Genomic DNA, 14,727 nt, shown 5'->3' on the forward strand with positions numbered 1-14,727 from the left:
GTGATATATGAAAACTTCAGGTAAACATAAACAAAACAAATAGTAAAAGGAAAACCGACGAGTCTTTTAATTTTGTTTCAAATCACAAATATGTGCAGTGTATATGAAATCAGACGATTTAAAGTCAAGACAATGTTAGTCACTTGAGGACCAGCACTAGCCTATGTTTTTCCTTTGTTAGATTTTTTTCTTTTGTGTGTGTGTATGTTTGTTTGTTTGTTCTTGTTGGTTTTTTTTTGTGGGGGGGGGGGGTTGTGTGTGTTTTGCCTTCTCTTTTTTTTTTTATCCAAAATTATTATCATAATAATTTTGGATAAAAAAGAAAGAGAAGGCAACTGTTGTCTCTACAAATAAAACACAAATGTCATTAAAATACCTTTCATGACAGCAATATCATCAGCGATGGACAGTGATAATAATTAAAAGTGTGTTATGGTCCATTTTTATTAAAACAGTGACGAATCGATAAGATATTGGAGATTACATACATATTCATCGACAATTCTTTTTTTTTTTTTGTTCTCCTATGTAATTGTTTTATGGCAAAAAAGTTGATGATACTCAAAAATGGTGACAAACGCCCGAAACACAGTATACATTGTCTGTGCACTTCGCTTTTGTGTTGATATACTTGCCTATTAAGCAAACATGCAGTGCTTTGGAAACAAATCTATAATTTTTAATCTGCGACACACAACCTAATATCAGTTAATAACACTGGGATATATGTTGTTTTCCAGAATTGATAAAAAGATTTTCGAAATTCAAATATTTGTCTAGTAGAGTGACGGAAACAAGTTGTACAGTATGTAGATATTTATATATATAATACTTGTCCTCATATGGGATAAAAAGCCTAAATATTTCATCACATTTTTTTATTTTGATTTTGTGGTTTTATTTCGTAACTAGACATTAATTTGACTACAGAAATGTTTTTGATGATAAAACCACAATCCAACATCCATCAATTATCGTTTTAGAGAAAGAGTCAGTACGCCATACAAGACGATATAGTTGGCGAAGACAGACCACTGATACTGTCTTTGTACATGTATAATGTTCTATTAACTCAGCATTCTTTAACAATAATGTATGAAAAAAACACAAAACAAAAAACAAAACAAAAATAAATAAATAAATAAATAAATAAATAAATAAATAAACAAATTAAAAAAAAAATTAAGTACATGTTTATGCTAAAGATAAAACAAATGTTTCATTTGATACCAAACAATTTAACATCACAAAAATGTATATACTAGTAGTAAAACAAAGTATCTCGATATCACCGTACTGCTGTGGTAGGTATAACTGATGTCCATTTAACATTTGTAAAGGCTGATGTACAAATAAAACAGGAAACTACTCGTTACCGTAAACTGGATGGTAAATAGCAGCTAATGAAGAAAAACAGAAAAAAAATGTCGATGAATGTGACAAAATAGAAAGAATGTCATTCTCTTTTATATTTCATTCTTACTGGGAAAAAATAATATGAGAAAAAAATATTTAAATATTTGTATAGACAACACAGCATTAATTTAATTAAGAGTTTTCTCGCATATAACGGATATCCCATAATTGCTTGGTTCAGATTCTTGGTTTTGCCATCTGAAATCATGTGCTCGTCGAATGATAAGGAAGTTGTATATCTTATTTTCCCTTGGCATACCAATATACCAGTTAAAATATGTCATGGCGGTTCCGTCATCAAACCTCCAGACTCCGTCATCTAGAGTGCTATTTCCCTGGATATAGGCCCTTTTCAAGTCCTTACCTGTAAAACACGTACAGTAGTACAATTATGATATATATATAAAGTAAAGACCTTGGTAATGTCTCATGATAGTAGTTGTATTATATCATACAAAGTGATCTTGCCTTATTGTGCTGTCATTAAATGACAATAGAAAGACGCGTCATTATTCACTGCTATTGTATTACCATTATGAAATGTATTATAATCATGCGTATTTCAAGAATTACATGAAATAACGTATTTTCTGCAATGTTTGTAAAGATTTAAGTTCATATGAAATTCATAAAAACTCGCAAGAGGCTCGCTAAAACGAAAAAAAAAGGTAAAATTGTTTCTTTTTACCGAGGAAAATGGAAATTTAGGTAAAACAGAGCTTTTTAAAATTGCCGATTAAGGAGGGAAACATTCCACGAAGATGTTGGTTTACTCACACTACATGTACGTGTTTCATAAACAATTGATGACGCTGTGCATTACCTGTCATGTCATAATATTATTATATGACGAATTCAATTGTTTCACTGTTTCTCTCACTTCATGAAGCACTTGGCGATTCAAATCTATTGTTTCTGGTATGCTGAACAATGAACCAGGCGACGCTTTGTGTATTGTTGTATACAAGTTATTTACTTTTGTATATATTAGGTGTGTATGCTACTGAGTATTACACTCCATTACATAATGTGTTTGATTTTCCTTAACTATAAACATAAGCTATATTTTGAACTATTGCATGGCTAATATGATTATTGCACGGTCACTCTGATGTCAACACTGCCGACGACAGTCAAGCTGAATTCTAGGCCTACAGGAAAGTTGAGATGTCCAACTGTGTTTTAGTGATTATGTAATAAAACAAGTATATCACGGGTGTCTGTGCAATAGTCCAGAATATTTGACACAAGGAACTGGTATTTTACCCTCGGTAATGGTAATCGACCGCTGTTCTATTGCACTCGGCCTTCGTCCCAGTGCAATAGAACATCTGTCGATTACCAGTACCTCGTGGCAAATATTCTGGACTATATATTGCACAGATACCCAAATATAGTTGAATATTATAGGAAGAATGCATGTTTATGTGTTCTGTCTAGTGATTGAGTGATACTCTGTAGTGTTATCTGGTTTACCTACATTTTATCTATATGCTTATCATATCTAGGTTATGGCACTGCCGATATCTCTTTTTTCTAACACTTGTCTTAATTTGTATTCATGAATATGCGAGTGAAAACTATCAATTGTCCATTCATATTGTGGAAGCAAGGGAGGAATTGATAGTGGGAGGATCGATGTATTTATTGAATGTAAGAACGATAGGAATGCTCAGCTTTTGGTTCTATCTGATTTAAATCAGATATGGTATTGCATTCCGTAATGAAGTGCCATGAAGTTTCTAGATTTAACCTCTTCGAAGAATTTCAGAAGGTTACACGAGTGTTTCAGAACTATCTTTTTGACGTTATACCATGACTTATATAACAAGATCTTGTAATGTTTCAAAACATACCCATCAGGTCCTCGACAATGAACTGCTTCATGTCAGAGTCAATTCTAACTAGATGACCACCGTTATCCGCACATATATCGATGCTTTCATAAACAGAATAGAATCCCTCGGGAAGGTGCCAATAGCATGTGTTCAGCTCCCTCACATACATCTGACTGTTGGAGGTCGAACAATCATCTGCATAAAAAAGAAACACAGAACAGCATAAGGTCCCTTGGGTACGAGGTAATAATAATAACAAAGCGAACAAACGTTTTTATCTTTATACTGTTAAGATTACTTTTACCCACAAATGGATAATCACCCTAAATCTACTAGTCATTGATTTTTTTCTCAATATATACCATCATCACTCTCATCTACCCGTCGAGTGTATTTTTTCACTGGAAGGATGAAAACGCAGCACCCACCCAATATTCCGAAAAGGACCGATGGATTAGCTTCAAAGTTCAGAAGATGTTTATAATTAACTTATATGAAAGACCTTACTAATTCGATACTCGTGTTACCGAAAAGCGAGTACGTGCCCTTCAACGAGGATCGAACCAGAGCTATACGTTACGATGTATGGTGAGGTCTCGTCGGGAATGTGAGAGAATGTCACAAGCGTACATATATCTACTCGATACTAACTTTTCTGCCACCTCGTGTCATCGGGCTATTTCTGCACCAAATTCGGTTACAATGCACACCAACCTAGTACCATTCGATTCAAGATGGATATTTTGCTTTAGTAGTTGACTTCGTTGTTCTCCTCTACAACTACTCTATATAACTGTTGGGGCTAATAATTGTATCTACTGCCTTCAATGCATGATCCTAAGATGCGACTAAACTTGGAATATTAAATCAATCCCAATGTCTCCCTTGCCTCAATTTTGGCCTTTTGTTAAGCGATTCGCCCATGTAACGAAGGCTTTGGGTTCTGTCTCCTGGCCAAGACATCCTCCTTAAAGCTCAGCCTTTCCGGGAGTGGAACGACTGGTTCGCCCTTCATCAATATAATATTATCGATGAGGTATCCAGCTAGGCTGTCTTCAGCAGTATACTTCAGTGAGGTAACACTATAAAATCTGCATCAGTTCCGCGCTATCACAAGGATACAAACACGAACATACCATAGCTTCCCAAAATACACACGCACACACTTCAAGCCTGTATCTCGCAAACAGGGGAGGCCGTCCTAAATGACTTCAGTGGTTGATAGGACGTTAAATAATACTTAACCAAACCCAAACAGGGGAGGCCGTCCTAAATGACTTCAGTGGTTGATAGGACGTTAAATAATACTAAACCAAACCCAAACAGGGGAGGCCGTCCTAAATGACTTCAGTGGTTGATAGGACGTTAAATAATACTTAACCAAACCCAAACAGGGGAGGCCGTCCTAAATGACTTCAGTGGTTGATAGGACGTTAAATAATACTAAACCAAACCCAAACAGGGGAGGCCATCCTAAATGACTTCAATGATTGATAGGACGTTAAACATTACAAAAAAAACCATTCCTCTCTACAATATATATAATGATCGTTCATGACGCTCTTTTTATCATGGCATTATCAATATTCTTATGTTAAAATCTTCTAAGGTAGCACACCACAGTAAGACAGCCTGGCCATGGGCAATTTTTGTATTAAGCAAATAACTCCTGTATTATGATATGCATAAAAAATGAAAAAATAAATGTACACTATAATTGGTATATTCAGTATGAAGTAGTACATACAGGCTTCACATTTATTAAAACAAAAATCAATAAATTGGTTCCGGATTTTAAATATCCGGATTTTCCGAACGTGTGTTTACACAGGAAATTTAGTTTTGCCTACAGCGCAAAATGGAAGCCCGCAGAAAAGGTAAGATAGCGGAAAAACTTAATTTACAACATATGTCCAAACAAGATTAATTCTGTCTTTGGGATAGAGATATTTAATTTTAAATAGGTTTCAGAAAAAAAATTGTGTAGAGAATTGTGCCATTTTGGGTCAAATATCATAATATTTTGCAATTTTTGAGAAATTTTTAAGCTGTTACCATGGTATTCACAGCTCTAAAAATCACAGAAAATATCAGTTTACTTATCCTTCAGAGCTCTATTAAAATTGCAAATGTTGTACAGATTTCAAATATATATACTTTATTAGAGGTTATATGTAAGGCTAACTGGCAATGTTTACATATCTAAATCATGTGCCATATTTTTCATAATTTGGCATTTTTACTGTACACTGCTACCTAAAAGGATAGTATTACTGCAAAGTTACTTTTCAGCATTTTGTTTCTTCCATAAGTAAGGTTAAACTTTGTTGTAAATTCTTACCATGTCCGGCTTCGTAGTTAATCCACCCAGACCCTCCGACGTGTGGCGATCCTTGCGTTGTCCGCGTCAACATCATACAGACATTGTCGCTGGTCCTTACAGCTAAAGTAGAACATAGGGGATTCATCAAACACCGTCTGGCACACTGCAGCTCCATATTTGACGTGAACGACCCAATGATATTTTGAACATGATCTAAACTACGATTACTAGTTTTGAAATGAAAGCTTGAACTGTTGTATGCTGGACGGATTAAGTGAACTATTATGTAAAAAACACAGAGAAATGTACGTCCTGTGTGATAAAACATCATAGCATTTCACTTAACTGGTACATTTATGCTGTTACGTCCATGTAGTACAGGCCATCTGTTCAGCAGTGTTGAGCATGTGAGACAATAATTACAATTATAGACAGAAATCCAGAACCGTACACATCTCTGTCCTGGCCGATCGTTGTAAGGATCCTATAAACACTGCCTCACATTCATATCGTCAATAAATCAACTTATACATACATCCATGGCCTGTATCACATTATAGGCACAATAACCCTGAATTGAAAAGGTATTCACTTGATCGTGCTTCCGTTGTATTAGTGCATTGTGTTGCAATAGTGTATTATGTTGTAATTGTGTATTGTGTGAATTTCAAATATTCCCTTTTTGTGCAAACGCTGATTTGGTAATTTATTGGTATTCATGAGTATAATCTAGTTTTACCTGAAATTGATTCATTAAACAAGAACTGCCTTGACACATAATTATTATATTTGTGCTTACTTTGCATATTTTACTAAAGTATAACGTTTCGTGCTTTATAATAACCAGTCAGATGTCTTATTGACGTCAACTAGACATGTACAATGCTACCTTTTGTTTGCGATCTTAATCGTCCAGTGAACAACTGCAACGAGAGAAAAAGTACCAGCTAGACAGGGGTTTGAACCTGGGACCTCCGACCACTAGCCGGATGCTCTACCAATTGAGCTACCAGTCCAGTTCCGCTACACGACCATGGTAATTTTAGGCTGGTGTCCTTGTAGTAGTTGATGACTACATCCCTGGCCGTATGAGGCGTCTCATGCTTAACACAGCAGTTCGTATAAAGTGTTTTGTCTAAGGACAACTACGAATACACATACGCATTAGTATAAAGAGTAAATCATAACAGTCACCTCTGATATTTAACTAGGGTCTTATTGTCTGAAATTGATCTTCTGCCATCTAAAAAGAACAATAAACTCAAAATAGTTACAGATAATCATTTCTCTTCAATTTAAAATGTTTTAAATAGACGATTTTTTAGAGAGTGTCAAATAAATGATTGTTTAGTTTTATATGTACTAACAAATATATGTATTGCTAACGTTGTTCAGAAATTCTAGTTGCATTGCTCTCTTATTAGGTATAGATGTCAAAAATATATAAATGAGACATGTGTCTTATGAAAATTAACTAGTCACGTGTCTTATGACAGTTAATCAGTCACGTGTCCTATGACAGTTAATCAGTCATGTGTCTGATGGAAGTTTACTAGCCATACGTCGTATGGAAGGTTACCAGCCATTTGTTTCATAAAAGTTCGTCAGTCATCTGTCTTATGAAAGTTTGTTAGCCATATGTCTTATGGAAATTTACAAGTCATTTGTCTTATGAAAGTTTATTAGCCATATGTCTTATGGAAATTTATAAGTCATTTGTCTTATGAAAGTTTATCAGTCACGTGTCATATGAAAGGTTATCAGTCACGTGTCATATGAAAGGTTACCAGTCACGTGTCATATGGAAGGTTACCAGTCACGTGTCGTATGAAAGGTTATCAGTCACGTGTCGTATGAGAGGTTATCAGTCACGTGTCATATGAAAGGTTATCAGTCATGCGTGTTAAAAAGAACGTCCTGTGCATGTATACATTTTGAAATGTGTCACTATTCCATTGAATTAAAACACGCACTTGATTTTAGCACCTTACAAAAAAATGGTAGTTAGATACAATCGAGAATTTAAACTGTATTGAACATCTACAATGTATGTCGTCCTTCTAGAAGACTTTCAAGTCATGATAATAATAACAAAACTGTTAATATATGTATATCAGGTTTTGTTCAACTTTATGTGGTTCTATTATAATTCAATCAGAGGGAATTTTTTATCGATTTCCTTCAGGAGAATTGTGACTCATCTCTTTGTTGGTTAACATCTTTAGAATGCAAATATACCTTCCGTTACATATTATTAACATTCAGTGCTTATTTCAAAATCTGTCATGTTGTTAGTTACATAAACTCAGCTACATACAAAAGTTCTCTGATAACCTTTGGACCGGAATTCAAACAATCCAGAGAATTAAGAGTCAATTTACAACAAAAAAACCCATCAATAAACTAGTATTACACAACGATACTCACGCGGTTGGCGACCTTAACTATTCTACTGAACGCTTTGAAGGTTTGAATACTTACGTTATGTTTTGGACCAATCAAGGCCTCACTGTTGTGATTATTAACTGTTGATGGTGTTATAAATGTTCTATTGACCAGGGCAAAAAAAAGTCGTCGTCCGAGGTCGATATTTTTTCAATGGAAAAACCCAACAAATTTAAACAGAAAAGCAAAAAATATACACCATGTTTATCTTTGATGTAGTGGTATGAATGACAACGACCTAGTTTGTAAAGCTTGATGGACTATGACTATTCAATGTGGCCACGTGAGGCTTCGAAGCTTTGCAAAACAATCTATTATCAAACCGATTGCTTGTAAAGGACATCTTTTTAGTCCATAATTTCATTAAAATTATTCGTTTTATTTACCGAGGTGCATTGTAGTGATATAAACAATTATGGTAATTGGTCTTTTTGTTATACTACGACATTTTATTTCCAGGACTAAGTTAAGTCCACTTTTATGTTTTTTACTTCTAACGAGTCTCCGACGAGCTAAACATATTACAGGTAGTAATGATAAATGGCATTTATATCAAATATTGTTTTTATTTGTATAAAAACCCAAGCATGAAGATGAAATACGAACACACACCACGTGTTGGCTCAAAACCAGTTTTTTTCGTTTTAGATGTCACAATGTTTACATGACTATTTGTAATTATCACAAGTCAAGAAAAAAAAACCAAACAGTTATACATATGAGGATTTTGGTCCACAGTGAAGGACATTCCAGCATGAAGGTATAACCCCGACGCTCTAAATGCACGGGAAATACATGTTAACAGTTCGATATGCATGTGAATAAATTGTCGCCGGATTTTGTTGAATAGAATGTAAACGTGACAATTATACATTTCTATCTAACAAAGGAGCTTCAACGTTAATATAAAATAACATTCAAAGAAGACAATAGTTGAGTAGCACAATCAATATTATTAGAGCATTGTAAACAACGTTGTCATCAGTATTATTTTTTGAGTACTTTGGTTGATTGACATACAATTGCATAAGAGTGTTTTTAAAGGTATGCTACCCTTTTATACTCGACTATCCCGATTCATCCAAGGTCGTCTAAGGGCTTTTAAGTAGCACGTATTATACATGTTAAATTATTAAAATTGGCTAATGTTTGCCATAGTTATGCTCTAAACAACTGCACCAAGGTGAAATTAAATTATTATTTTATTTCAATGATTTTATCCTGATTTGAAAAGTATGGCTAAAAATATTTTGTGATCCGGTTTGTGCGATTACCATTTGCTTTGTCGATAACTTGTTCAAAGGACCCCTGAGGGATAATAATTTTAATATATTAGTGTCCTTGGTCGCTGTCCGTTTGTCGATAGATTGTTCATGAGACTCCGGAGGAATATCATTTTAATATATTTATGTCGAAAGATTTTTCAAGACACATCGGGGAAAGTATGATTTTGATATATTTGTGTCTTCGGTCGCATATCACAAGATAATTAGACATTCGGCACACGGGGCAGTAAAGTGATGCATGTGGTTTTATAGTTCGATAGGCAGAGGCAGATACATGTAGTAGTTCAGAAGCAATTAAAGGTGGAGAACCCCTCAGTACAAATGACAATGACAGAGTCTTCAGACAAACGAAACCACGGGGCCAGCCATGGTAGACATTAGAAAATTGTATTAACAGAAGAGGAACTAATTTGTTCGTAACAAGATTCAAAATTTTTATTACTGTTACAATTATAACATGACAAACAAGAACATTGATTACTTTAAAAAATGTACGCAATTAACTTTTATGCCTGCAAGCGTTCGCGTCTGGTTTTTGCAATTGGTGCACTTATTGAATTTGTAAATAAAATGATATCAAATCATTCTTTTATTCCAATACAATATGCTTCAAATCAAGCTAGCAGTTTTAACAGTTATATGATGATATGATAGCGAAGTGTTTTAAATAAAACCGCTGAGGTTGCATTCAATTTTTTTTTAATTAGGTACCCACTTCATATCCCCAAATTTAACATTCATCAAAACATATTTCTGTCAATGTCGGTGAGGTAGAGGACAGGCCCGGCATCCATTGGAGACTTTCCAAAACAATGATAATTCCACTATACATATCATTTCGTGGGAATATCTACATGTTTCAAAAGCAAGTTATTATAACCGACGACTCCAGTTAACGATTCGAAAGACACAGAGGATCCGATATACCAAATTCCATATTTCCCTTGCATGTCGAATATATCCCATAATATTCCACTAGCCATGTCAGGAATGGAAAACCTAGGGAAGTAGTTATCCCACACTATTTGTTTCTGCACTTTCAAAACTTTTGCCTGATTCACATTTTCGATGTGATTTCGTAAAATCCGTTTAGCAGTTGCCCTGTTTGGCCTCGATTGGGGCTCCTGGTAGTATATGGACGACTCTATTTTCCTACCGTCGGTTCCACCCGGATATATCCCACTGGAGTAGTTAGTTCCGAGAATATCACGTAACGAGGCATAGGAGTCTCGAAATCCCCAGACCAGATTATCAATTTTACTGTTGATGTTGTCGACGTAATACCCCGTCGGAGCCCCACTCCGTCTGCCGTAAGTGGTGTCCACCAGAGTTGATATGATATAGTAGTCGAACGACCTTTGGAAATATGAATTCTCTTCTCTGTTAAATTGAATGATATTTGACATGGTTCTCAAAGTTGGAGTTAAGATAAGAAAGTCAAACTTTTCAAAACGAAAGAATTTGCAATCTCTATAGATAACGCGAAAGCCCTTTCTTGTTCGTATAATTCCGAGAACTGGGCTATTAAGTTTGACATTCAAATTGTTCTGTCTTTTCATCTCCTGCCAGAGAAATTGAAATCCTTTACTGAGAATTTTTATATTTCTTGTTCCATCAGTTCGCGGAATTATGCCCAGTAGGAATTTTGGCGTTAACCACATCATTGCGTACAGAGCGGAAATCTCATCCACGTGACCATACCCTTGCATTGTGGCAGCAGGAATAAAGAGTGCCTTCAAAATTTCAATGTCATGTTTACGTAAAAAATCCAAAAAAGTCATATTTGTTGCGGCTAGTACCGTCCGGTCTGGGCGCGGCATTAGCATCCCTTCATACTGGCCGAATAGCTCCCCATGTAGTCGAACATATTTCTGAATAGCCGCCATGAAAAACTGGAGCTCAGTGCCATTAGCCAGGTCGGGTCTTAACTTTCTAGCCTCCAATCCATAGTACTGGGATGTTTTCAGTGGTACTGTAAAACAGAGACGAAGTGTTCAAGCTTTGAGCTGACTCACATAGAAACATGCCAATTTCGTTTAACTTTAAGATCTGTTCATGGGTAACGTCAAAAACAGTGTATACTATGGTGATATAGATAAGTCATAATCAAAATAGTAAGATTTGGTTGTGTATGGTTTTGTACTATTTAGCATCTTTTCAACAGCTATGGTCATTTAGGAGGGGCTCCGTTGTATGCGAGATGCATGTGTGTTTTGGGAGCCTGTGGTACGTTCGTGTTGGTCTCCCTGTACAGGGTGGAACTGATGTCGCTACCTCCCTGAAGTCTGTGGTACGTTCGTGTTGGTCTCCCTGTACAGGATGGAACTGATGTCGCTACCTCCCTGAAGTACATTGCCACTGCCTCTAAGACATCCAGTAAAACATCATACAACCAATATAATGACAACGAGCGAACCTATCGTTCTATAGTAAAATATCTCGACAGGAGAATACAAAACCTCCATCACAGAGCCAAATATGGCCGATTCAAGGAATTCTATTCAGAAATTAGAGTAATTAAATACGGTTAGGTTTGTTTATACTACAAAATTAACATTTCTGTTTTATCTCTCATCAATACAATGTTAATCTTAACTGTCTTAACTAACTGAATTATTGGTAGATACAGTCTAGTCCAGTTAAATTGTAGTTTATACCCCCGGGGTATCTACCATCCCATATACAGTGTCCCCACTCACCTGTATCCCCGGGGTATCTACCACCTTATATACAGTGTCCCCACTCACCTGTATCCCCGGGGTATCTACCACCTCATATACAGTGTCCCCACTCACCTGTATCCCCGGGGGATCTACCATCCCATATACAGTGTCCCCACTCACCTGTACCCCCGGGGTATCTACCACCTTATATACAGTGTCCCCACTCACCTGTACCCCCGGGGGATCTACCATCCCATATACAATGTCCCCACTCACCTGTACCCCCGGGGTATCTACCACCTCATATACAGTGTCCCCACTCACCTGTATCCCCGGGGTATCTACCACATTATATACAGTGTCCCCACTCACCTGTACCCCCGGGGTATCTACCACCTCATATATAGTGTCCTCACTAATCCTGTACCCCCGGGGTATCTACCACCTTATATACAGTGTCCCCACTCACCTGTATCCCCGGGGTATCTACCACCTCATATACAGTGTCCCCACTCACCTGTACCCCCGGGGTATCTAACACCTCATATACAGTGTCCCCACTCACCTGTATCCCCGGGGTATCTAGCACCTCATATACAGTGTCCCCACTAATCCTGTACCCCCGGGGTATCTAGCACCTCATTTATGTTGTCCCCAATCACCTGTACCCCCGGGGTATCTAACACCTCATATATAGTGTCCCTATTAATCATGTACCCCCCGGGGTATCTACCACCCCATATACAATGTCCCAACTCACCTGTACCCCCGGGGTATCTACCACATTATATACAGTGTCCCCACTCACCTGTACCCCCGGGGTATCTACCACATTATATACAGTGTCCCCACTCACCTGTATCCCCGGGGTATCTACCACCTTATATACAGTGTCCCCACTCACCTGTACCCCCAGGGTATCTACCACATTATATACAGTGTCCCCACTCACCTGTACCCCCGGGGTATCTACCACTTCATATATAGTGTCCCTACTCACCTGTACCCCTGGGGCATCTACCATATCATATATAGTGTCCCCACTCACCTGTACCCCCGGGGTACCTACCACCTCCTATATAGTGTCCCTACTCACCTGTACCCCTGGGGCATCTACCATATCATATATAGTGTCCCCACTCACCTTTACCCCCCGGAGTATCTACCCACATGTCTGGGCCCGGCATGGGGAGGATGTCCCCAGCGTCATGCTCTCGGACCAGGTCGTATATCTCGGTGTAATCTGGTTGTCCGTAACATGTCCCAAATTCATGCGGAACACCTCGGTGGTATATCGTTCGTGACTTCCCGCCAACGTCTTCTGATCCCTCAAATACTACCACATTTTCAAATCCAGCATTCTGTCAACATTCAAGTAAGATCGTTAACATACATTGTACTTTAATGTGACATATACAGGATCTTAGAAATGGCGACGATCAACATATTTCTGTAGTTTTTTTCTGTTTTTCATTAAAAACTGACATAACATTAAATCAACCTCACAGTGGTATCCTCTACACTGTTATTGTTTTAATTCTTGTTCCTATGTGCATACATCGTATGTCATTTAATTTACATATAAAACACATTAACCTCCATACCTTAAGCTTGTAAGCCATGTGAATCCCGGAAGGTCCCCCTCCAACAATAGCTATTTTGTCTTTTAGAGACTTAGGACCTGGGATCCTTTTCATACTCTTCGGTATTTTTTCAACATGGACTGTAAAGGGAATCATATCATGTAAGTGTATAAATATCAACGTTACAGAACTAACCGTTATCAACATTATGATTCACTATTTTAATTATTCATCAAAGAAGAAAACAAGACATAGGCTTAAACGAAAACAAGTACATTGTATATATATTTATGTAGCAGTAAATACATTGAAAATCTGACAAACAAATTATATGATAAGGAAGGAAATCCAGCTTAACCAACATGTCGTTTAATATAAAAAAAAATCATTTAATAATTCTAAAATGATATAAACTTAGCGCAGTTTGCAAACAAAACAAAAGCGGTAAACAACAGTAAAAAGGTACAAAAAACACACACACACACACAAACAACAAAAAAACGAAAAACAAACAAAAAACAAACAAAAGAAACGTTAACTCTTTGTGAAATTCATAAATGCATACTTTCGGAATATTTTACCTTTTGAAGTGTACATCTATTTTGCATACAGGGAGTTATCTCCCTATCCACCAACTAGATTCTATGTGATTCCGCTAATAACAGTAACAACAGTTTTAAAAACTAATTTGAGAGAATTTCATGAAAACTCATGTTTTGGAGCAAAGGAGAATTAAGATTTTCGCTAACAAGTGATTAAGCTAAGCTCCTTTGAACAGATCGGCCCAGGTAGTAATTTATATTAATTAGCCTTGTCTGAATAAATAAGGTAATGGATGACTGTTATGGTAGTTATTTCCCTTCCCTCACGTTTAACGTAAGAATGTTATATATCTGCCACAATTAGACAACATTGCCTTACTGTATAATTGATTTACATTGTACGTTTTTCGTCTTGTGTATATTTTGTATGTTCAGCTTACGACAGTCATCTTAACTTAGCAATATAGAGAACATGCCGAGTAATGGAAACCTTCAGTGAATCTGCTGTGACATTAGGATTTGCATGTCCTGAACTGGTACAGCAATTCATAAGTGTATGTAACCTCGAGATACCGTGCTACGGTAAACCTCGAGATGCCATGCTACGGTAAACCTCGAGATACCATGCTAC

The 14,727-nt window shown here is 36.7% G+C and overlaps 1 protein-coding gene across 1 annotated transcript; it reads right to left on the minus strand.

Annotated features, from left to right (window-relative positions):
• Positions 1-9,728: 9,728 nt before the first annotated feature.
• On the minus strand, positions 9,729-13,694 carry LOC117344537. Its single transcript, XM_033907308.1, has 3 exons — positions 13,576-13,694; positions 13,116-13,332; positions 9,729-11,280 (listed from the first exon to the last, which is right to left on the minus strand). Exons 1-3 carry the CDS (start codon positions 13,666-13,668, stop codon positions 10,142-10,144), a joined length of 1,449 nt encoding a protein of 482 aa, XP_033763199.1. The 5' UTR covers positions 13,669-13,694; the 3' UTR covers positions 9,729-10,141.
• Positions 13,695-14,727: the final 1,033 nt, after the last annotated feature.

This window comes from Pecten maximus, chromosome 16, assembly GCF_902652985.1.
Source record: "Pecten maximus chromosome 16, xPecMax1.1, whole genome shotgun sequence".
In the NCBI taxonomy this organism is placed as follows: Eukaryota; Metazoa; Mollusca; class Bivalvia; order Pectinida; family Pectinidae; genus Pecten; species Pecten maximus.